At 43.7% G+C, this 24370-nt stretch overlaps 1 protein-coding gene across 2 annotated transcripts in view; it reads left to right on the top strand.

The window, feature by feature from the left end:
• Window positions 1–700: 700 nt before the first annotated feature.
• The window catches only part of ST6GAL2 (ST6 beta-galactoside alpha-2,6-sialyltransferase 2), a gene marked incomplete at both ends in the record, with an annotated part of 49612 nt that continues 25942 nt past the window's right edge, over window positions 701–24370 (top strand). Inside the window, one exon of one of the 2 annotated variants that reach the window (XM_082333717.1) lies at window positions 701–779. Coding sequence is in view for 1 of the 2 variants with exons in the window: in XM_082333716.1 (XP_082189842.1) it covers window positions 1919–1951 (33 nt within the window). Of the gene's footprint in view, window positions 780–1918; window positions 1952–24370 lie in introns of those variants that run through there. The other variant, XM_082333716.1, reaches the window with a different exon arrangement.

Raw genomic sequence — 24370 nt, forward strand, 5'->3', positions numbered from 1 at the left:
TTATGAGCGAGTTAATGCGTTTCTTCTCAGGAGACCTTTAAGCTTAAAATATTTCCTTAATTAACGGAGCCTAATCTTAAAGAGCCAAAGCTGGCTGCGGCGCTTCCACGCCGCGTGGGTGCCAGAGTCCCACCACCCCGGCTCTCGGGGGCGGGCCGAGTAAAGGACCATGCCGTCAACTTTCCGGACCGGTCGCAGGGAGACCCCCCTCGCCGCGCCGGGGTCCCGCTGCCAGAGCTCGGCGGCCGCCGCCGCGGTGCCGGAGCCCCGAGGCGCTTTCCGTGCGGGGCAGGCCGGGGGAGGCGGGCCGAGGCGAGGGGGCTGCCGGCCCGGCCCCCGCCCGCTCACCTCCCACCCTTCCCTCCCGCTTTGAACTTCTCCGGCGGGCACCCCCGGACGTGCAGCGCGGCCCCCCCAGCCGCGCCAAGGCGGGGGAAGGCGCAGCGCGGCCCCCCCATCCCCGTGGATGCCCCGGCCCCACGCACTCCCCCCACCCGCGGCAGACGCAGCGCTGCCCCCAGCCCCCTGCCCACGCCCGGGAAGGTGCGGCGCTGCCCCCTCCCGCCGCAGCGCCCGCCCCTCCCGCCGGGGCCGCCCCGCCCGCCGCTGCCCTTCCCGAACAATGAGCCGGGACAGCGCGGCACGGCCCGGGGGCAGCCCCGGCATGTCCGCCCCTCCGCCGCCCCGGCCCCGGCCCCGGCCCCGGCCCCAGGCAGGCGGCCCCCTCCGCCCGGCAGCCAGCGCAGCCGCCCGCCCCAGCGCCCGGCTCCGCCCGCGAGGTAGCGGGGGCGGCCCCCATCCCGGGAGGGGCCGGGCAGCGGCGGGGGCGGCCCCGGCGGGCGGCGGCTCCCGGGGGGGCGGGGGGGCGGCTCCCGGGGGGGCGGGCAGCGGCCGGGGCGGGGGGGGCGGGGGGCGGTGCCGCGCCGCGGCGAGCCGCCCGCTGCCCGTTGTCAGCTGCCGGCGCCGGTGCCGCTGGGATCCGGCGGGAGCCGGGGTGCCGCCCGCCCCCGGCGGCTGCCCGCGCCCTGCGCTTTGTGCGTGCGGCGGCCACCACCATGCGGGGGGAGCGGCAACTCGTGGGAAGCGGCGAGGCGGAGCGCCCGCGCCGCCCCGGCTGCTGCACCTCGGGGGGCAGGCACCCCAGAGAGCCCTGAGCGCCCCGGCGGTAGGTAGGGGCACCCCGGGCGGAGAGCGCTTTTATTTTGGGGGGGGGGGGGAGGGGGACGAGGGGGAGGGTTTCGACTGTGCAGCGTTTGCTGGGAGGAAAATCCTATACGTGAAGTCGTACGGATTCTCAGTGGCATAGCTTAGTGGCTTCTTGGCTTAACAGTTTTCAGGCGGGGAGTGCGCAGGGTGTGTTTTCAGCAGGGTTCGCCTGCTCAGGAGAGGTTGAATAGATATGTTTAGAGAAGCAGCGCTTTCCAGGAATTTAAATGAGACCTTTTTTGGGGGTTGCTTTTCAAGGCTGTTCTATTAGTTCTATATTTGCTTTTGCAGATTGCGCTTATAAATAGTTAGGCAGTCGTATTAGCATGTAAAAATCGATATTCTCAAAGGGGAAAAAAAGGTCTCTGCGAATTTACCTCTAGTAAGCAGTGTAGATCGCTGTTGTGGTCTGCTTATATATTTTGTCGGGAACATTATCATCTCTAATACTCAACCACCATTTGTAGTTTATTCTGTCACGCTAATGTGTTTCAGCTGATACTAGAAAAAATTTTGATGAGGTTACTCGTTGAAGTGATTTAGTTGATAACTGTTGGAGTTAGATTTAGTCATCTCCTTTCTTCATGTGGAGAGAAATGTTAAGTGATAGGCAGGAGGCAGCAGCAAACCTCAAGGTTAAGGTTTTTGCTCGTTTTTCAATCTGATTTTCCTTTTTCAGTCTTGCAAACTTTCTCAACTTTAACTCTTTGCAATGAAACTTTCCAGGCGTGGTGTGTGCATCCAGGTAATTTTAATACATATATATGTATGTATCTTTTTTTTGTTTGGAAAACTCATGCAAAAATAATTCAGCTGCTTTTGATAGTGCCGGACTTCTGGATATGGGGAAAGAATTACTACGTTTTTTCCATTTAAAGATGAAGCTCTTGGAGGTTTTCTTAACATTTTTTATTATTATTATTTTAAATTTGAAGTGTAGTTTAGAGGTATTTTTTCTTTATATGTACTTTCTGCTTAAAATACTGTTTGACTGGAAATGCTGTGGTGGTTATCTACTGGTTTTTCACGTGTCTTGCTAAGACCAAGAGCTGCACTATTGAGAAAAGATGAGCTATTTGTTGCTGAATGAGAAGCTGTGATAAAGGCTCTGGAGGTGAGGTCCTGCCTGTGTATTCAAACCCAAGGGTGTTTGGCACTGATTCTGCAGCTGACAACAAAGGGGCGTCTTGGCAGACACCTCTGCTGAAGCAGGCAGGGCTCCACTTGCCGTTTGCTGTGAACGTGCTGGATTTGAGATCTTCTAAGTGAAGACTTTGAACTATTTGTAGGCAGAAGTCTTCGGTGATGGAGTTTAGGACCTCCACAACTGCCGATGTGGTACTTGGAGAACTCTCTTTCTTCCACAGTTCATCTGGGCAGAGGACAGGATTTCCCAGCATTGTCCGCACTGCACATTCAGAGTTGGAGGATGTATACAAAATGTTAGAGGTTTGTTGCAAAGTTGCAGACCTCTACATCTCTGGTTTGTGATGTGTTTTCTATGGAGGAAAGGAAAAGAAAGGCCAAACAATAAAGAAGGTGTTATAAAAACTTCGTAAAAGGAGCTTAAAGGGATGTTAGGATTGCATATTTAAATGTCCCAGTGGAAAGACGTGGATAAAGTTATGTGTTCACCTTATCTCTGTCCTTCTTTGAAATCTGCAAAATGATTGTTAGATGCCCTCTTAGATTAAACATAGAGTTGTGCATAAATAAAATCTGGAGATACCGGTTCCTGATTTAAACTTAAGAAAGCAAAATAGAAAATAATTGTAATCCTACAGAATGTGATTTTTTTTTTTCTCTATTTCAGATTAGTGAAATGAGAGAAAACAGCATCCTGTTGGTAACATCCTAATGATTGCATTGCGCATTGATGCTGTGTATGTTAGTTACTGCATATACTAGTGGAGCATGCTGGATTTTACATAAGTTGTTGGAATGCTACTGGTCCACCAGAAATTCTATGCAAATCTCTCTGCAGTAATTTTCAGTTTGTGTTATGGGAACTTCTCGGTATTTGCTAAGCAATTGGCTGGCCGTCTACAGGGAAGTACTTGGGCATATGGTGTTGGCTCATTTTCCATGTATTTAGCTACTAATGACATTAAAAGAAGCCAAAATGTATGAAATACCTCTCTAATATTAATTATCTTGCTAAGAAATTACTGCAAATGGTATTAAAATTGCAGATGTATACAAATGCCGTGTGATCAGGGTGAAGGCCAATCCAGGGAATAGGGTCAGTGGGAAATCTGTTGGGTCTGCGAAGGTCTGTTGAGATGCTGGTGCTGCTACAAAAAAAAAAGGGCTCCTGTGGCACTGTAACTTTGGAATAAAGGCGTAGGGACTTGATTCAAGGAATGGAAAATCTGGCTTTGGTGTTTTTTTCATAGTGCAGAAATAATTTTTGTCGAGTAAGACTGTTGGCTTCCTCAGAGTAAAGGTTTACAACCCTTAAACAGCTCTTCCTGACACTAAACAATATCCATTTCATGCGTTTGAAGCGTGTTAGAAAGGCTGGCTAGTAACATTGGGACTGATGAATGAAAAAGAAAGAAATTTACAACATCGGATACTTTTCTTTAAATTGTTTCCCTCCTCCTTAGTTATTACCAAGCATTAGACTGCCACACTTGAATATAATTAATGTAGTAAATGGTTTATTAGGCACCATCTGAACTTTTGTCTTGTTTAATTATATGAAGCTTAGTGCAGTGGTCTGTGTACAATATTCAGCCCAAATAATTGCTTTCAGACTTTTATCTGACCATGGTTATTTTTGGAGCAGCTGCATGCATGGCTTTTTCGTGAACTTTGCACTTTTTAGGCTCTCGTTTGCAGTCATGCCGCTACATTTCCAATTTGCATAACTAAAAGCAGTTGCGTTGTGATTTTGCTGGTAGTAATTCAGAGCAATTTGTCTGCATGCCGTCATATGGTAATATGTTTGGGTCTTCCTTAAAACTCTGTCGTTCATATTTAGGTATCCACCAAACCATGACACAAATGGGAAAGTTGCAATTATTTTTTTTTTCTGAAAGTTTTTAAACAGTTGCTGAAGTTAAGAGTATTTCTTCCAGTGACATTGTGTGTCTTGAAAATTATTTTAAGAATGCAAAAGTAGCGGCATGGGATGAAATCTGCACCACAAAGAATTTACAGTAAAGGGTTCAGCTACAGCAACCCCTGCTTCATGTGCTTAATCGTATATGTTAATTCCATAATAAATGGAATTTATTAGAACTCATGCTGTCATATTTAGGGTACAAGATCATATGAAAAGCTGACTACAACTACCATATTATACCTTTGAATAAGGTAAAAAAACCCTGATGTTTGTTATGGGTCTTATGAGCATTTTGTGTTTTAGATCCAGTCTTTTCTATGGTACAACCATAGAAAACTGATTTTCTTCATCAATAACACTCTGAGAAAAGCAATTTTGAGAAGAAATTCATACTTATTTTTATTTGGTCTGAAAATTTTACGTAGACTAGAAACAGTGCTTCAATAGTTGGTCCTGAGGGCAAAGCACACCAAAATCGTTATGTTTGTTGGATGCATTTTTCAAAGATTGACTACTTCCAAGAGGATAAAGTCTTGAAGAGTTAAATGTCAGGGAGCTGTTGCCAGTGTTCTTGATGAGGGTCCTTGACCTTGGGAACTTGCTCCTGAGAGATGCTCCAACAGAGCCTGTTTGTCCACAGGCCTTCAAGGCCCCCTTCGACGCCAGTCACTTTGGAGAGGCCAGATCTTCCATGTTGCTGAAGATGGCCAGAGGTTTGGTGGGAGCCGGGGAAGTGGAGCGGAGCTGGGCTCTGGGATGTGGTGGCCTGGATTGCTGTTACATTTCATTGGAGATGCAACCTTACATTTGCATGTGTGGTTGTGTGTGTTATTGCGTTGTGCTTTCTGGAAGGTTGCACTTCAGAAATCTAAATGTAAATTAAAAGTAAATGTTATTCATGGCATAGCTCTGCGATTGTCATCAGAATAGGATTCACCACAGGTTTTGTACAATCCACTGTTTATTGTATTAAATTGTCTAACTACTGTCTGAGATTAGGGTGTTTTATAGTTAGGGTTGTGAAGGGACTGCGAGTGCTCTCTGGGGACTGAACGTAAAATCACATGAACCAAATGGCTGTTAACTGTGGAAAGGAAAGCTTTTGTTCTTCCCTTGTGATATGTATCTGTCTGGGTGGAAGATATGTGGCCCAACACGTGGATTTGTTCTGCAACTTTGTGAATTCATTGTGTCTTTGATGGAGCCAAAGGTCTGGAGGGTGTAAAATTTGGTGAGGGATCTTTATAGGATCCTTAGTTTAAAGTAGCTCTGCTAGGCTAAGTTCTGCATTTAGTTTTGGTAGTGGAGTTGCCTTTCAGTCCATCACTGGAAGGGCTACTTTTGGTCTGGTCACTGTCCTATCTGTCCCTCAGCAAAGGCTCCGATCCTCTGTCTGTGAAATACCAAGTTTGTTCTACCTGTGATGTTCTGTTTGAGGGATAGGGACCAAAGTAAACACCTTTTGTGTATAAAAATGTGGTGATGTGCTCTACAATCGTGGTCCAAAATGCCCTCGGTCTTTGCATAACCGAGTAGTGCAGAACTTGACATTCTTTTATGAGGCTGATTCCTAGATAAGAAGATGCTGGTTCAAAGTGCAAATCTGAAAAATACTGTAGGTATTTTATAATTCAGTATGCAGAGCAGGAGGTGTTTGGCTCTGGAGTGGCAATGGGGTATCAGGCCATTCGCCCTTACGCTGCGGCAGTGAATGGAGGTCAGTAACAAATGAAAGCTGTTACCATCTGATGGCTGTTTAGTCACCTGTGAAATGTGGTTTCTAATAGACAGGTTTCACATCATAGGAGAAGCTATGGCAATTAGATGAGCAGAGCCAGTCCCCTTGTCGAAAGACTTGTTAGAGTGGCTAACAAGCACATCATGCCCCATCTCAGCCTAGACCGATCCCTCCAGTTAAGTGTTTCCAAACACAGCGTAGGGACCTGTGATTGCTAATCGTGTTCTGTCCACTGGTGGAGAAAGAGCACATTTTATTATCAGAGCTGCTGGCCCGCCTCTCCTAGAAGGGCTTAATCTGTAAAAGCAGAAAAAAGTAGAGCACGCAGCAGCATCCATGAGGTCCTGGCTCCATCTGAAGTTGCTTGCAAAATGTTCCAAGGCTTCATTGGGTTTAGGATTTCATCCTGTGGAAGCGTTGTAGAGGGCACGCTGTATCTCCCAGTGAAGCTAATCATGTCCAGACTTGATAGTAGTTACTGACAAATTGGCTGAGAAGTCAGTGATTAATTTTAACAAATGAGTTTTCTTTGAATGCAAGCTCACGCATGCCAATTATAACAGTATGCCTATGATAAAAATAGGGATTTTTTTTTTTTTGTCTTCAAGCTTCAAATCTGCTGGTGACTGATTATTTTTTCCAGTGTCATTGTAAAGGGGGGAAAAAAAAACCAGAAGTGCTCTTTCTCCCCCAAAATACCAAATAAATGTTCAAAGTGGTTGCAAATTTTTATTCTAGCGGCTAAGGAGTATTTAACATATTCTATTATACAGTCTGGAAGGCTCTAGTGTCTTCAGTGAAGTACAGGCCTGATACCTAGCCCCGTAAAATCGGGGAAAGGTCTTGCACTGCCTTTAAGTAGGCTTTAGATCTAGACCCTTGTGATTCCTACTTTGTATTCCAGCTGCAGGCTCTTTTCAACAGGAGACAATAAACTTGGGTGGTAGGAAACAAAGCTCTTAGGAAACATACGTGAGTTGGGTCATATTTTGATGTATTGAAGACGCTGGTTTTAAAACAAAACCTGCTTGGGCTAAATATATCATGAGGCATTATAGAGGAAGCATTAAGAATAAGAGGAGCGCGGGAATTTTTTGAAGAAAGCAGTGTACGCTATGTGATTATTTTTTTTTTTTCTGAAGGTTGTGGTGCTAATGTAGAAATTGCGTTATAGCTGATAGACAAGAAGCATTATTTCTTAGGAACACAAATGTGGTTTATAGGAAAAATCAAGCAGTGACATGTTTTTAGACGTTTAACTTGGATATAGTCTTGCAGATGGATGCAAGACTGTGCTCTAACTACCTTGACTTCACACACAGACCTTTTATTAGCACAGCTGAAGGGCACAGAATATCAAGGGTGGTTTTACACTGATGAGTTTGCATGGCTGTAGCTGTGTGGTGTTGACATTTTCTTTATAATATGCCACCTTTTTTTCGGAAGCATATCATTCACCCATAAAACACGTGTTCTGATTTAAAGCATAGTTAAAAGGTCTACTTAGCGGAAGGAGAAGTTTTACTAAGTATAAAAATGATTGCTTTGACAAAATGGAGAATAATGTGGCATTAACAAAGAGAAGTCACTTTTCTTTTTCTTTCTTTTTTTTTGGTTTTGTTTAACATGCATAACTCTCGGTACCCTTAGATTTAAAAGACATTTAGAAAAGGACATTTAGAAAACTGCAAGTCCCTTAAAAGATTGTTTCTTTCATTATCTTGACAAACCTTGAAAAGTAGTTTCTGTGCCTGCATAGTGATTATGTTTCAGAAACAGTTCTTAGGGATTTTATTATGTGCTGAAACATATGTTTATAAAAAAGACTATAACCTGGTGGAAAAAGTGTCTTATAATAATAAACCTGTCGATGGGCCATATGCTGCCATCAGTATGTTTGAAAAAATAAATTCTTCTACAAGTGTTAAGTAAGTTTACAGCCCAAGTGTTAAGTTAGGGTCAGACTGTGACTGGCCCGCTGTGGATTGAGAGGGGGAGGAAAGTGCATGCAGATCCTCCTCATGCTCTTTTCATTAGCTCACGCAGCGGTCGGCGAGGTGGAGTGGGGTAGCACCCCTTCCCAAAGGGCAGTGGAGGCAGGAGCTCCATCGGAGACGGCAAGAAGTCCTCCTGCTGCAGCTTTCCCTGGCGCTCCACAGGCTTCTGCCGGCTCAGCGCAGGGCTGTGTGTTTTGTAAAACTTGGCTGAGCTTTGCATAGTCTCTCCTGAGAAGAGCAAACCTCTGAGGTAGATTATCTGCATTTAAAAGGTGACAGAACAGATATATGAAGCCAGTACAAATAAAAGAGCTCTGATAACTATGCAACTGGATGAGAAATGTGGAAAAACTTCCATTCTTACTATCTACTAGGTAGATCATTTATATTTTATGGATTTTTTTTGTACTTGTATCACCAATTTTGTTTTTGAATGTAGGTGATGTGGTTGTAGCAAAATCTTTTGTTTCTGAAGAGCAAAAGTAAGATGCAGTAGATTGAAGAATGTGTCATTCTCAAAAAGCGCTTCTGTGTGGGATCAGCATTTGGTAAACGTAGACACTTTCAAGCCTATTCTACTTTGGATGCACTCGCATAGATCCTGTGAATGGGAGTCATGCGTGTGTCCATCTCAGAATACGTCCCTTTGTAACTGAGGCATTTTCTGTGTAGAAACATACTTCACCAAGACGTGTTTTTAATGTCCTAAAGTTTTCCACCACTGATCAGCTGTGCACTGCTTGTTTTCCTGGCAACTTGGCAGGTGACAGTCGTTGTCAAAGGACATATTAATGATTAAGGAGAATTGTTTAAAGCAGTTGACCATGCTGAAGGCCGACTCAAGAGATGCATGAGGTTGCCATAGCATCTGTTATCAAAATCAAGATTGTGAACAGAGCAGTCCCCACCAGGAGCGAGTTCCTTACCCACAGTCTTTCCAGGGTTCATCAAAGCTTTTAGTTTGCTCAGGGGAAATTTGCTTCTTGAGGGCTGAGATCTTTCCTGTGGGTTTTCCTGCCCAGAAGTCTAATGAGGTATGTTGTGTCTATGTGTATGAGGCTCCCAGTCTGGAAGAGGGCCTTGGAGACTGAGGGAGTGGAGCAGAGAGAGGGAATAAGCTGCAGAAGCAGCACCTAGACCCCAGCACGGAGTTTGCTGTCACCGTGGAAATGGAAAATAGGTTGGATCAGTAATCCATGGAGGAGGGGGTACTTGGGAGTTATGTGGATGTTCCCTGGGATAATTTTTGTGCACATCGGAGAGTAAGGCTAAGTATGAATTGAAGGAGTAGTAGGACGACAGTAAGTCTGGGGAGGAAACCAGCTGTGCCTGGTGTGTGCTTACCTTTCCAAAAGAGGCACTTTGGTACTAGCAAGGCTCGGAAGCACCTTGGGACCATTTCTCTTCAGCCTGGTGAAATGTAGCTCCTCCACAGAGACTGTAAAGTCCAGTCAAATTCTTACACCCAGTTGGACCTGAGGGGAGGGTTCTGGTCTTCGGCACTGCCTCCTGAGCACAGCTGATGAGGTGATGGAGGAGCCTGCAGTGGACCAGGCTGGCTTGCCTATGGTATATACAAGCCAACATGTGGTGTTAACAACTGCAGCGCTTAGAATTTGCACAAACCCACATTTAGTAATAAAATAGCCTGCAACTAGTCAAAGGCACCAGTAGTAGCCAAGCAAATTTGGAATGTCTAAGCCAACCATTTTTAAGTTATGATGAGCCAAAAAAAATTAGGACACAGTCCAAGAAATGGAGAACACCTCACTTTTCTGGAACTCTCATATCTCCAAGATGACTTGGCTGATCTACTTCAAACTTTCCAGAGAAGCTTTCCTTGGCACAAGACCATGACTGTGAAATTTCATGTGACTGGGTTTTACTTTGTTGAATTTATGAAGGTTAAAACCAGAGTTTGTTGTAGAAAGCTAATCTCTCCATTAGAAATATTTCTGCATATTTGATATTCATTCCATCGTAATTTTTCACTGCTATTTCTTGTTCAGGCTGATTGTATTTTTTCTGTTTATTTTAGGTTTGATTTTTTTTTTTTTTAAAGGGTACATTCAGAGCAATATAGCTTGGAGCCAAATTGTGTGTGGCTGTGCACAGGCGTATGTGGTAAGGCAGAAGCATTAGCCCAATATCTACTGGAGAAGGAGCCACAGTTGGAGTCCTGCTCCCACCTGACTATCACTGGAGAGCTTTTTGGAGTGTCTGGTTTGAGAACTCCCTGTTTAATACAGCTTTTCTCTCTCTGCTTGGTAGAAGAGAATGTCTTTGTTGGCCTAGTTATACTCTCACCTCCAGGTAAAAAATATTTCTGTTTGATGGCCATCTTGTTATTCAGGGTTTTCCTAGTGGCAGCCCCTGCTGTGGAAAGCCATGAAGGTGGCAATAGCCTATGACTGGGATCAGCATTGTCCATGTGTGCTCTTGAGCCGCTCTTCACTGTGTCTAAACATCTGTAGCCTGAAACATCCAGGTGCCAAAATTGCAAAATTTCAGATAGGCATTAGAAAACAGAGAAAATGTTTGTGGGCCTGGAAGTGCTTTTTATTTTTCAAGTTAGGGGCACCTTAACTGTGAGTTAATTCTGCATAGGAGTGAGACCTGGTTGTGCACCAGCCCTTTGCTCTGAGTGCTGTTTTCTGAATGATGTGAATACCAAAGCATGCCATTGCAGATACTTGCTATTGCTAGATGGAACCAAATGAGCAAAGGTCTCTAAATGCGCTGTATTTAAAGACAGTGAATTAATTTGACTGTGTTACTTCATAGACAGAATGAGCAGAGCTCGAACAGATGTCAAGCTGGAATGAGCCCTCACCCCGAGGCAGGGGCTGAGAGTGTTTGAAGTTGATGCTCGACTGTATTTTTCTTTCCGGGACTCGAGTTTAAAAGCGCCAGGAGAGACTCAGCAGAAGTCAGGAGGTGCTGCTCTGGGAAGAGACAAGGTGCTGTTGATCACGGTTTGGTAGGAGTCTCTTTGAGGAAGGATCACCCAGCACCTGCTGAGCTCTGCAGTTCATGAGGCCAGGAGGTGCTCCATGTCTGTGCGAGGTGCGGTCTGTGTCCTGTTTGCCATCTGTACCGGTGCTAGCATCTGTAGCAGAGGGACATCACTGCTTCTTGCTTAACACGCCCCACATCAACCATACAATTGTCTGTCAAGATACAGTAGGTTATTATGGGTTACATCCTGAAAAAGTGTGTCTGCATAAAATACCTATCAGAAGGTTTTCTATTTGCTCAGGCGTTTTATTATTAGGAGCACTAAAAAGACCAACAGAGCCGGCTAAAAAATCAATCTGCCGGTATATAGGCAGCCAATGAGAAGAGTGCAGGGTGGGTGTAATGTGATCACAGCTACTTAAACCAGTGATCAGATATACTGCTACAGTCTGCAAAAGCTGCAAGCAGTAGAGAAACCCTGCTGAAAACTCCTGGACCACAGAATTAAAATAATTAAGCCTTGCAGTCACTGGAATATGTGTTGCTCTTGCAAGGTCGTCATGAGATAAATAAGGGCACAGCTAGAGCACACTGTATACGTGGAACTCTGCTTTTGTCGTGTGTGGCGCAGAGGCTCTATTTTTTTTAAAACAATAACTGATTATAGTTGAAAGTGCCCCAAGGATTCTTCAGGTGATGCTGGCACCAAAACCATAGCCATCAAAGAGGAAATGCAAAGCAAAATATATAGATATGAGGATGCATCTTTTGATTCCTGAGCTAGCTCAAGCATCACTGCACGGCACTGTAGTGCTCTGCATAGACTCCCTGAATGATTTCTTCAGTAAGCAGGGCCCCAATGGAGGAGATCACCTCAATGAATTTTTATCTTCTTGGCATTTCTAGAAATAGTGTGTCTGTGCTCTTCAGACTGCAGAGCTGCAAAGCTTTGAGTTACTACTGGTGCTACTCCATCCCATGCTTGCAGATGAAAGTTTCCAAGGAGTCTCGTAAACCCGTTGCACAAGCTGAGAGAAGGGATAGAAAACTGCATAGCCTGTAATACTGCAAATATTGTAGTATTGTCTACTGCTGCAGTAACCCCTGCTGTGTTTGGAAGGTCTCAGGCATACCAGCACCATGTCTAATCAGTCAAGCAGCCAATAGTAATTTGTAGCCTTGACTGCCGAGAAATTCAGCATGGCTAAGATAGACATCTGATCCAGCTCAAGAAAGTAAAGGCCTCTTTCTACAGTCATTTGCTTTTTGATAGTGCCACTTTAACCCTGTTTCTGAATTTGCTCACTTATTTTTCTAAGGAATAGTTAAAAAGTATGACACTTTAAAATAATTAAAATACCTCCCATTAAATCCTTGCTGTTATTTCCTTATTTACTGACTTTTAACATTTTCAGTAAATGAGGCAGGAACATTAACAGCCAGACAATGATACAGCTGTGCAAAGACCATAAAGCTGTTAGGTGGACACTACTGGAGTTTTGTGACTCAAAACTGTAGGTGCTGAGTGCACCCAGTAAGTGTATGTGATAGAGTACAACGTCTTCCTTACCTTACCACTGGATTAAAGTCAGCTTCCTTATGTGTGATTTCCCCCTCCCCCCAGTTGTTTGGAATCAGCTATAAAGCAGAAGTGTGGTCAGTAACAGCAGAGCAACAAGAGAGTTGCTCATTACACCACTGTCCAAGTTTCTCAGAAAGTAATATTTAATACCACATCAGTTCCACTGTGGTTTTGGGATATAAACTGAATTTTTCATCCAGATTCACTAAACAAAGCAGTTATATTTTTGTTCTTTGAAATGCAATACCTTTTTAAGCAAAAGATTCCCGTCATTTTCCATCCATCTGAAGTGAGGTTACAAAAGAGGAAAATTGCAAGTCCCATGTATGAGAAGTACTCAGGAGAATGTCAAGTGACTTGGAAACAAGCGTGCTGAATAAAAGTGTCATCAAGAAAAAGACAGATTGGGTCAAGACTTGCACCAACGGTGACTGGTTCTTAGGTCTTGGAGATGGTTCAGAATAGGGATGCTACTTCTGAAGTTTTGGAAATCAGGAGGTGGTTACAGTGACGTGGTGATGCTGGAGGAAACACACGACTGTAATCTGGAGTCATCAGTCACTGGCTGAAATGCTAGAGAAGTAGCAGCTGTAGAGGGAGTACATAAAGTACGTATTATATTAACAATGTTACATTTTCCAAGAAAGACAGTGCTTTCAGAAAGCAAATGTCATGTACTAAAAGTCTATTTTTTTCCCCTGATTCTCTGATGTCCAAGCCAAGTGAAATTGATTTTAAACTATAGACACCGATGCGCCTGTTTCTTACAACAGTGTGCTTGGCAGAAAAGTGATATATTAGAATTCACATGAACTTAGATTTTCTGACTCCTGGAAAGGAAACTGTATACGTTACCCACAGACGGAAACGTGGGCTCCTCTACAGTGTGCCCTTGGGCATGTTCTATTTAAGTGGCTTGAAAATATGTGATTATTCCTCATGTGCTTGTCCATACTCGGTTCCTTTGTGGAGACAGTGACATTTACAGTATCTGCAGTCAGGAATACTGCTTTTGCCATAGCTTTTAATGATTATCTCCATTCACTAAAAAAAAAACAACTAAATGGAGACCTCGGCATGGTGATGGCATGGAAGGTTTAAGCAGACACAAATTGTTACCTGCATGTGGTGATAAAGTTAGAAAACACTTTAAAGAAAGCAAGCTTTCCATTTGCTTAATCTGAGCTATACAAATTCTTTTCCTTTAATTTCTCTTCCCTCATGATATAAAACTATGTAAGTCTGCTCATTCTTTCATCAAAAATGATTCAGACCTAAGGGACACTTGTAATTTGGAAGTAATTAGTAAATAAGCCAGATAAATACTATCCATTGAGAATTGTGAAAGCACATTGGATAGGATTCTTAAAGAGCTGTGTCAAATTTGAACAATTAAAGCTTAAGAAAATTATCAGTAGTTAGTATGATAAGTCCATTTCATCATAAATTAGTTCACTGTTAATAATTTCTGCTGCTTTCGGAGCAATCTGAAGAGATTTAGCAATCTCAAAGTAGTTAAAATAGAAGAAAGAGAAAATCTGTAGAAGTACAGCATCATTAGACTATGATGTGGTGGTATCCAGCTACCTGATTTGCAATGCGAACTTGGGGTGTGCGCTGGCAGTCAGTGGGGTTCTGCATCCAGAGCTGGACCTCAGGTCTGTGGGTGTGGATACTCCCTCCTCCCCAACTAACTTTAAACAGTATTTCTTTTGGTTCTTCTGGGGCACAACATGTTGCCTGTCTGCTTGTTTAAGAAAAGCGCAGTGGTGCTCATTTTCTTATGCTGAAGTCAAAAACCCCAGCTTGTGTGGCTGCTACTGTTCACAGAATTGGGCTCTTTAAGTGGAAAAGCAGAATGTGAGGTACAAGATACGTTTGAATAAATGCGGTTTCTAAGTAGACCAGTCTACCAGTGCTCGTAAATTCATCTTAAAATCTTTCTATTCCTCTACTTAAATGTCACTTCAGGATTGTGAGATGCTACAGGATTCTGCGGTAGCTTTGTGTCAGCGCAGGGGTGGCGTAATGGGAATGCACAGAACTGTGCCATTCCTCCCTGGGAATAACCTGGTGTCTCTCACAACCGTCCAGGGTCTGTTAGAGATAATATCAGATTTCATATTTGGGGTTTTTATATCATACACTTCACTATAGTTACTAGAAGTACTATTAAATTGTTCAATGCATTAAAATAAAGTACAAGTTAAAATGAATTAAGGAAATATACTATGCCTATGTAGAGTTCCTTCTGCTTTATTGAGTTGGTAAATTTTGTTTAATCAGCTCACCGAACTGAGTTTGATGATTGGTAGGTTTACTACTAGTGGCAGGTTTCCTCCCAGGGGGTGTGGATTACCAGCACTTTGCTATACTACCTCATGTCCAAATACAAATTCACAAGAATTTTACTCTTTTACCACAGGAGAACAGGCACAACAAAATGTTTTGCACAGATACTGAAAAATCCGAGAAGTTTGGAGTAGATTGGACACAGCTGAACACCAGAACAAGACTCTTGTCACTGTTTGGCATCGTTTATGATTGCTGCCAGTATATCTTTTTGCATTTTTATACCCATATTTAGCATGAACTTAAATGCGTTTTTTTCCAACAGTTAAAAAAACCCCAACCTGATGAAAGTAGGAAAATTTTTCTTTGCTTGCAGTCATCCTGTGTAGTATACCCTATACCTGCTATAGCAGTTTTAACTGTTAGTAAAACATCTCTACTATATGCTGACTAGAAATATAGATGCAAATCAGGAAATAAAAGCAAGAATCATGAAAATGTTAGAAATGTTAAGCACTAGTTTTTAGATCAGACTAAATGCATTTTTTTCACTTATTTAGTGTCTGAATGGGATTGAAGCAGGACTAAACCCCATCAACAGAATAGGTTTGACAGGATTGGGTGTTGCTAAGGAATCAATCTATGTTAAAACAAAGATTTCTTTTTCAGAACAGTCTCTTTTTATGTTGGCAGAGAAAACCTTCTGATTGATTTAGGGCAGTGAATTGGCTTCACTTTATTACTTGCCCTCTGCCTTTGGCACTTAAAAGCTGCAGACATGGATTGGGGCTGTATTATACTAAGCAAGGGGCAAAACCACTTAAAAGTTTGTCTTCATCCTCACAAACTTTTTTCCTGATTCTCCAGATGGTTGGCTTGAATGTTGCTGATACCCTTCCTAAATGGCAGATGGTGCCATGGTAAGGGAAAACTCACGTTTTCTGGGAAGGCCACAAACCTGAAGAGAAGCAAGCACTGGCGCAGAAGAGGCTTCCCGGGAAAGCAAGCAGGCAGATATGCTAGGGGAACATGGGCAGACCCCAGCTACTCCTTGCCACAGCCAGGAGGGGGTCTGTTCCCATGGGTACTGAGTTGCCAGTGTGCAGCAAGGGAGGAGAGGAAAGGGAGAAAGAGAGAAAGAGAATTTCAGACGTGTCTGACGTCTTGCCGAGAGGATGCCTATGCTCTGTGCTGGGCAAAAGGAAGCGCTTCCTCCGCATCTTCTAAGCAGATGCGTCCGCATCTTCTAAGCAGAGCGTGCAAAAGATAGGCAGGGGGTTTGCATGTCTTGGCTACTTAAAGGCAGTCTTAGAAGGAGGGCTTTTTAATGAAATCAGTGATATTTCAAAGGCCTGCCTGTTGGCTGAAAACAGAAAAAAGACATAGCCAGCATTTGAAATACTAACAATTATTTTAATGAAAATGTTGAGAATCCCACCTGTTGAAGAATTGGAGAAAGGGAATATATTACATGTATACTGATTAGCTTCAGACTTCAAAGTCAGTATTTAAATGGAGACTTTCCTCTAGAGGTAAAGGCAAGTCAACAACCTCTGCCAAGTACCTCAGTAAGAACGGCATTCACTCTTTCACAGATTCATCTGTAGTAGCTTGTAGATCTGAAAATACAAAGTTTTAGATTCTGGTGTCTCTTATGATGGTGCAAATTAGCATCAAATGGTAATTCCACAGTTGTATCCAGTGAGGATGGGCTCAGAATCTTATCCGGTCATTTCAACTTTTATAACAAAAACAACTAATGCAAATAATCTTGCAAACTAGCCAACTCTGTCTTGCCTCTCATTTACCTCAGTTTCTCACTGTTTTAATGGTGTCGGATCTTTCAGAGACCCTAATTTTTTTTTCTGCTACCTTCCACCTTGTAAAGTCATCTGTACTTGCAGGGAGTGAATGGCTAGCTCTGGGAGAGAGGGCTTCTTGTGCACTGCACGTGAGCACTAATGACTGCACGAAGCGGAAAGCTATGAAGAATCCAATCAACAACCTTGATTTAATTGTCATTATTCCTCATACTGGTTTCATGATGGTAGTTCTTAGAAATCCTGTTTCTCTGCAAAATTTCCAGACAGGTAGGATTCACGTTCCAGTGGTTTGTGTCAGGGTACAAACAGCTGTATCTGCCACAGAAGAGATTTCTGTTGATCTAGTCATAGTTTAAATTAATATTGCCCTGAGCCGTGCATAAAACAGTGCCAGAACAGAGAAGAAAAAGAAAAAAAAAAAACAAACAAAAGAACTTAAATACTAATACCACTTTATTTTGCTTTATGAAGCCAAACAAAACATCCCAGCTAGTGTAGGTTGGCTTGTCATCAGCATAGTCATCTTAAGTATTAATATATACAAAAAAGAGGGAAAAAATTGTTCCAGTCCAGGAAACTTCAATTTTGGATTGTATTTGTAATGTAACAAGGGCTAAACTGACTTCATCCCTCAGTTTGGCAGGCCTTCTTCCAGGGTGAAACTTTTCATTCAAGCTTTTAGCCTAGAGCAAATTAGCCTATAGAAGGCATGTTGTTTGTATGTAGTATATAGAAATGAGGCATTAACAATGATAACTTTCTAAATGCTCTCTTGCAATTATGTTGCTAACATAAACAAATAGGAATTGGCACTGAGATGGAGCTGAGAAAGAGGGAACAATTTATTTACCATTGTTCTTTTTTAGAGTTTTAAAACAAGGGCTTGCTTGCTTTCTGGAACAAATGTAAAAAGACAAACTGGAGTCTAATAAAAAAGTTAGTAATAAAAAGCAAAGCAAAACACAGTGCCTATAGGACTTGTTTTATTGGAACATACAGTAGAAACATACTCTGTGGAGGTAAAATTTACTGCTATAATGAGATGCGGATAATCAGTATATCTCAGCAACATTGTTGCTTTAGAGTGGAAAATCAAAATTCTCCAACCCTTTCTGCCTGGAAGAGTTTGAGAGTTTGGTCAAGTTTTTTGTGATAGGATTGAAACAGACCTTTTGTAACTGCGCTCCCTGTTCATGCGCGTGTTAGTATAAACGTTTCCTTCTTTCAGGAAGCAATTCAGATTGCCCTTTTTCAGTGCAATTACTGCTGTGTTAAGTTCAAGTAATATAGCATCTAAAAACATTTATGGAGCAAAGAAAAGAAGCCTTTTATTCTCACCTTGCCAAGAGCAGAAATAAAATGAGCTGTTGTGCTGGAAGTGTAGAACTGCATGAGGATTTGTAACGTCCTGTTTCTCGTGGTTTAGTCTTGTGTGCAGCCTGAGATTTGTGTGATTTAATGAGACTGTGATTCGTTTATCCTGTCAAGCTTTAAATAAAAAACCCTCCAAGCACTTCCTTCCTTTTTTGAATTATGTGTTTTTGCAAATACAGTATCAAAAGCTGTGCCTTAAAAAGAAGCAGGGGGGGGGAGACACACCAAATACAGTTATGTATGTTGGCTGGCTTTTTTTTTTTCCTTATGCTTTATTAGACACTGAGTAGACTATCCATTTCTCTGCATCTCTCTTTCTTGTTTCGGGCCATTAAGAGACTCCTGCCATCATGTTCAGGTACACATGACATCAGAACATAGGCATGGGCTGCTCCTGAACTGCACTTTTGCAGGGGTAAAGGGATTAAAACCTTCTTCTGTGGACAGGGAAGGATGAGTCCCACGGAAAGCTAGGCCGTGCTTAAGACGGGCAGTAACTCCTGCTTGTGTTGTGGGTCTTCAGGGACCAACCGTGCCTGTATTTTGGAGCATCTCTGCATGGGGTGTGAAGCGATGTTCACAGGGTAGAAGAGGGGAAAATAGGTGCAGTTATTATCAATGCTAATCCATTGCAAAACTCAGTATGAAGGTGTCCTGGTGCATAGGATGGGAGGGGATCAAGGGCCATGCTCCACTTGCGAGGAGCGCAGTCGGTGCCACAAGGTCCCCTTTCCCATGCACAGGGATGGTGGGAAGCAGCACATTGACCTGGGAAGGGCTGCCCAGAAGGAAGGGGGGAAGACACGGTGTGGGTACTGCTGCTCACCCAGACCTCCCGTCTGTTGCAGGAGCGTGGTGGCCTCTTTCCCATCAGTTGCTTGGGAGAAACAGGGTAGGATGCTCTGGGCCAGAGCCTGCCCTCAGCAGTAGCAGGGCTCACCCAGTGCTTCCCAGGGGGGAAGGATGTGATCATTCTGGTGGGAGGAAGGTTTTGCTTCCAGTCTCAACGCCTTGGTGCTGAGGTGTCCCTGCCTCTGGCAGGTGCTGTTTTGCTCTTTCACTAGCACTGCGGACATAGTTCCTTTTGCGTCTCTCTGCCGCTCACCCCTGCCTTCCTGCCCTCCGCGCTGCTCTGCAGCCGGGCTTCCTTCCCGCCTGCCCCAGCCCCCCCCAGCCCTTTCTTCTTCCTCCCAGTTGTCGGTGTACTCGCTTCCTCCTCGTTGACCTCACCTCAGCAATAAGTACACTAATAAGGTAGTTATGTATGAACAGAGGATGCACAAGTAAGATGGCCTTGTTTCCACACCTGGCTTTTATCTGCGGCCAGCTTGTTGTTTCAGCCTGCATGCCTCCTGCAAAGGCACAGCACTTGGCTTCCCAGGACCCTAATGCTGGTCAGGGGAAACTGCAGTTCCTCTACAACTTGCAGTTTATGGGGGGGAGCAGAGATGCACAAATGTAGCGCAGAAAAAACAAGGGCTGCTCTGTGGCCTGATCTCCCAAGGCTTTGCCTGTGTAGAGGAACTACTGAGGTGTAAGAGTGTAGCTAGCTGGGATGGTGTATGCACAAAGCTGGATCCGTCTGTGATTATCCAGTGGCGTACTGAATTTCACTTTGGAAAAGTGACTTGTACTGTCTTTGGATATTCGCAGTGGTTTTATACTGACATAGATAAGAGTTTATTTTTTTTTCCCCGGTGCTTGGATCAAGAGACAGTGCTGTGGCAGCTGAAATATGACTGAAAACTGTCCAAACCAGCCAGCTGGTAGTTCTGCAAGGGCAGAAAAGATACCTTAGCTACTTCTCTACTGTGTGTGAGGACATGCTAGGGACTATGGCCAAAGTGGTGGTCTCTGCACCCATGTCCCATGGTGGAACCAAGCACTGCTGACATTTGCTGCAACTTGAAGCAGCCTTGAACCTTTGCATCTCACTGTGAACAGGGCCAGGACACGGCAAAGGTATGGCAAGAGCAAATGACAAAAAAAGGGGTCAGAAGTAAGTAAGGCTCAGTGAGGGGCTCCTTGAGAGGCTGTAGGGGCTGATTTGAGTTATGTTGTGAAAATTGCTTATTTTCAGCACAACTATGTGACGCTTCTGCCCCTTTCTAGTTTTGATTGAAGAGCCTGGAAATGATTTACACTGAAGTTGTTCTGAATTTCACATGCAGTGATATGTGGCACATTTCTATAGAAACCTTCAGTTATGATAACAAGACTGTGGTCAGCTCATAATTGGTCCGTAAAAGACAAAGAGGTTGCATTGTATCCCCTGACCTGAAATTTGGGAAGAAACTCTGGCTGGAGTGTTGAAACTTAGTGGGTATTAGAGCAAGAGCTGCTGTCACAGCTTGTAAGAAAAGATGCTGCAAGTTGGATAGGTGGAGGTTGACCCGAGAGGTGCAGTCAGTCACTACAAATACAAGTTTTCCCTGGCCCTTGATTCCGTGACGAACATTTCCATTGCCAGTGGGAAAGTCTGAATGTGAAGGCTAAGAGCTGGTATGGTTATTTTTACTTCCCTCCTGTCAGCCCACACTCGCATAACCTGTATGTGGTCCCTGGGCTGTGCAGGCGGCACTGTGGGCTGTAGGAAAGTGATAGCTGGCTTCAATGCCAGGCAGCTTGAACTTGATGATGGAGTGTGGAGAGTGGGTATCAGATGCATAGAAGATAGCTTTGACCTCCCACTAAAACCCGGAGATTTATGCGTCTAAGCCCCCATGCTCCTACAGAATAATCTAGGACACGTTCCTTGGCAGAAACCCCACTGAGCATTTCTCCAGCTGCCGATTTGCCAGCTCGAGTGAGTTTTACTGCAAGTCTCACTATATTTGGTAATTTTCTTACAGTCTGAGCTCCTGGAAATGGGTCATTAGTAAAAGAAAAAAAAAAAAAAAAAAAAAGACACTCCAACCCCACTTCCTTTAACTTGAAATCCTAGGTTTTATCAGTGGACCTGAGAACAGGCACACGGCCTGCCTGCATCCCCAGAAGCAAACAAGAACCTGAGACTCTGCTTTCCAAGTGCCCTGGCTTGGGACGCTTGGCTCACATTTAATGGGTGACTCAGGTTAGCAATACCATCGTTTGCATACCTCCCAAGGAATTTTCCCTAAAAAGATAACTAAATATAGGTCAAAAAGGCACTGAGCAATATTGGGGAAAAAAAAAAAAAATCTTCCTTCTGAGTTGTTTGGATATTTCTTCTTTGTTTCAGAAGACATTTTCTTATGTTGCCACAAATAATACTGAATGCAGCTTGACTCCTCTGAAAATAATGTTGAAGGAAAGAGCCAGATTTATCGGGACTAACAAGGAAGTTGTCCAAAAGAGATTCATTAATTAGGAGGCCTAATCACAGCCAATAAGACAAGTGCCCAGGCCATCAACAGACTAATATACATCTTTTGGCAGTCACCACTCCCCACGGGCTTGCCTGTCTGTTGCTGCCTACTGTATGGCTTGCACTGCAGAAATGATGTGATAATGCTAAAACCAATTTGGCACTTCCCACATGAGAGGATGAGTGTGTTTCCCCACCCTGGAAATGCAGCCTCCAGCTGTCTTGCCCTATGCCAGAGGTTTCTTAATACCCTGGAATTAGCTGACTAAGAGATGAAGCAAACTAAAGGAGCATTTGCTATCTGTTTAGGCTGTCTAAGCTTTCCATCAATAAAACCCTGGTCTGCTTCTCAGCCCTTTGGGAACGGCTGCCCACAGCTAACATTTGCTACCCCGAATAACCCCGAGGTGACCTTCTTGCTGCAAAGCTGCAGCAAAGAAAAACCCTGTTTAACATAACAGTGCACATCTTAGAACATCAACTTGAACCATCCTGACCTCTGAGCTGCTGGGGTCTGTACAAATTAATTTAATAATAGACAGTGTTGAAAGGGAGGAATGTTTCAAAGGAATACAAAAAAAATCTCCCTCATCCATCTCTTCTCATTTAAGAAATAGTCAGGAGGCCTACTTTAGAAAAATTAAAAATGCTCCTTGTTGCAAAACAATGGGCTACATAAGGGGAGGGGGAACACACTGATTTCTTGCATCTTAGTGTAGCGAAATGAAATTCCCCATAAATGGGTGCTGCTTTTGGAAAATCGTCCTTTAATTTCCACTGGGGAAGAGGCTTTATTTCCTGGGATGCTTCAAAGATACCCTTGGAGTTTGCCTTTCTTTTTCATAGCTGCTGCTAGTACTTCTGTTAAGCAAATAAATAAGTCTCCCCTTTCTGCCTACCTCACTGGTTTGTACCTTGCCTCATGTTCTCCATGGCTTTCATGCAAACAACCAGACTGGATAAGAAAAAAGCCCCTCTCCGTATGGTAGTTGGAGCTTAATTCAGTTAATGATTGAAAGAGCCCATCAGAAAGGAGATATGTAGGAAAATGAGACCTTTAGCCTCTGGGGCAAACACGTTTATTACTTCTGCTGTAGAGGAAGCTGGGTTGGGTTAAGTTGGGTGTTTTCCCCAGGTGCAGACTTATTCCTCTGGTCCTCCACAGCAGGAGCTTTGATTCCAGCGGTCTCATTGTTTGTAAGTGGGGAGGATTATTATGGCAGGGGTGGTGAAGTTGGAGACAATAAGCAATGTTAATGATAATTTTAAAATTTGTGTAGAATTGCTTTGATAGCTTGAAAGCTCTATGATGAGCATAGATGAGAGAGAAGTTTCTTTCTAAAGCATCCAGTGGACTTCAATAATTACACCCATGAAACCGCCTGGTTTTCTTTATTTAGCCAGCGTAATTCATTATGATCATCATTTCTGGTTTCCTACGCAAATGTTTTTCTCTTTGCCATTGAGATGTGCTGCCTCCAGGAACACAGGGCATGACCCCAAGCACATCCCCAGGTGGTACCGAGGGAGATTCCCCAGGTCTGCTGCCAAGGGGGTGGGGGGGACCGTGCGGAGGGGCTGCCCTCTCCTCCCAGACATTCCCAAAGCCGGGGACTGGGAGGTGTGAGAAGCTGCAGGGGCTGTGGGGGAGAGGACTGGATGTTTAGTGCAGAGAGCGATAAGAAAAAACGATATTTCTCTGGACTTATTGCAGCTTTCCATGCACAGCCTTGAAGATCCTGTGAGGTTGTAGGGGTCGTCTTGCAACTAATACAGTAATGACCTTGAATTCGCTTCCAGCTCAGCTGTACTGCTGGAGGACAAGGCTTTTCTTGTGAGCAAAAAACATTAAAGCAGCACAGAGATTTGCCTGCATAGCTCCAGTCTTCAAGAGATTTGAGTATCCTTTTTGAGGCCCCACTTGCAACAAGGGATTGTAGATAAGCTTCTGCAGTAGTTAATGTGTAAAGTTTTCGGATTTATTCTCACTGGTGCCTCTCCTTTTGTTCGCAGTGTTGACAAATATACTGGTGTATGCTGATTTTTTTGTTTTACACAGATAATTTTTTGCTGCATGAAAAAGGTAATAACGTGCATGCTCATATGTGCGTGCAGACCAAGACAAGTGTGCTTTTATGACCTTGTAAGTGGGGAAAAAAAATAATTCGCTTAATTTAAAAATAATTAATAATGCAACTCATTCCTTTTTCAAATTGTAACCTGAATATCAAATTTAGGAGTCCAGACTAATTCTTCATGCTGAGGCAGTCTGCTGCACCAAGCACATGTGATCACAGACAATTAGAAACTTTCATAGTTTCACACCTGAATTAAGACTAAACCCTTTCTATTTCTTATCAGCTTCTGGTTAGAAGATACAACAAAACTTGGAAAAATTGAGAAAACCTGAGATTGTGTTATGGGTTATGTTTAAATTGTGTTTGGACTTGTTACGTGACTCAGTGGAAAATACTAGTGACCTCTTCCTTTATAGCTTCGACTTCCTGCAAGCTTGTCTGTTAAAAAGATTCTGCAAGATGCTTCCTTTGCGGATCCTGAAAGAAACGTATATTCAGCAGGAGAAACATCTGACTGAGCAAAGACTAACGTACACAGTGGTTTGGAAGCCACGTGTTGAAAAGTGCTGGGGAAACACAGCAGGGAAAATGATAAAAAGGGATGAAAGGAGTTCAGATGGGCGAAGAATGCTGATTTAAAAATGCAAACCATCTGAACACTGATGAGTGGGCAGGTTGCAATAACTTCAGGGCAGACCTAAGTTGCACAACAGTCATACACTGTAAGTCGACTCCCACAGGACATCGCCTGCAGTGATTTAAAATTGGAGGGGGGGTGGCATCGAGATGCTGCAGAGAGCAATCTTGCAGCAGCAGAGTGCAAGTAGGAAATGGGTCAGTTGGAGTAATAGCTTTTTTTCCATGTGGTTTGTGTGAGCCAAGCCAAATGTGTGTGGAGCACAGGGT

This window comes from Platalea leucorodia (genome assembly GCF_965183815.1).
Source record: "Platalea leucorodia genome assembly, chromosome: 2".
Classification (NCBI taxonomy): domain Eukaryota; kingdom Metazoa; phylum Chordata; class Aves; order Pelecaniformes; family Threskiornithidae; genus Platalea; species Platalea leucorodia.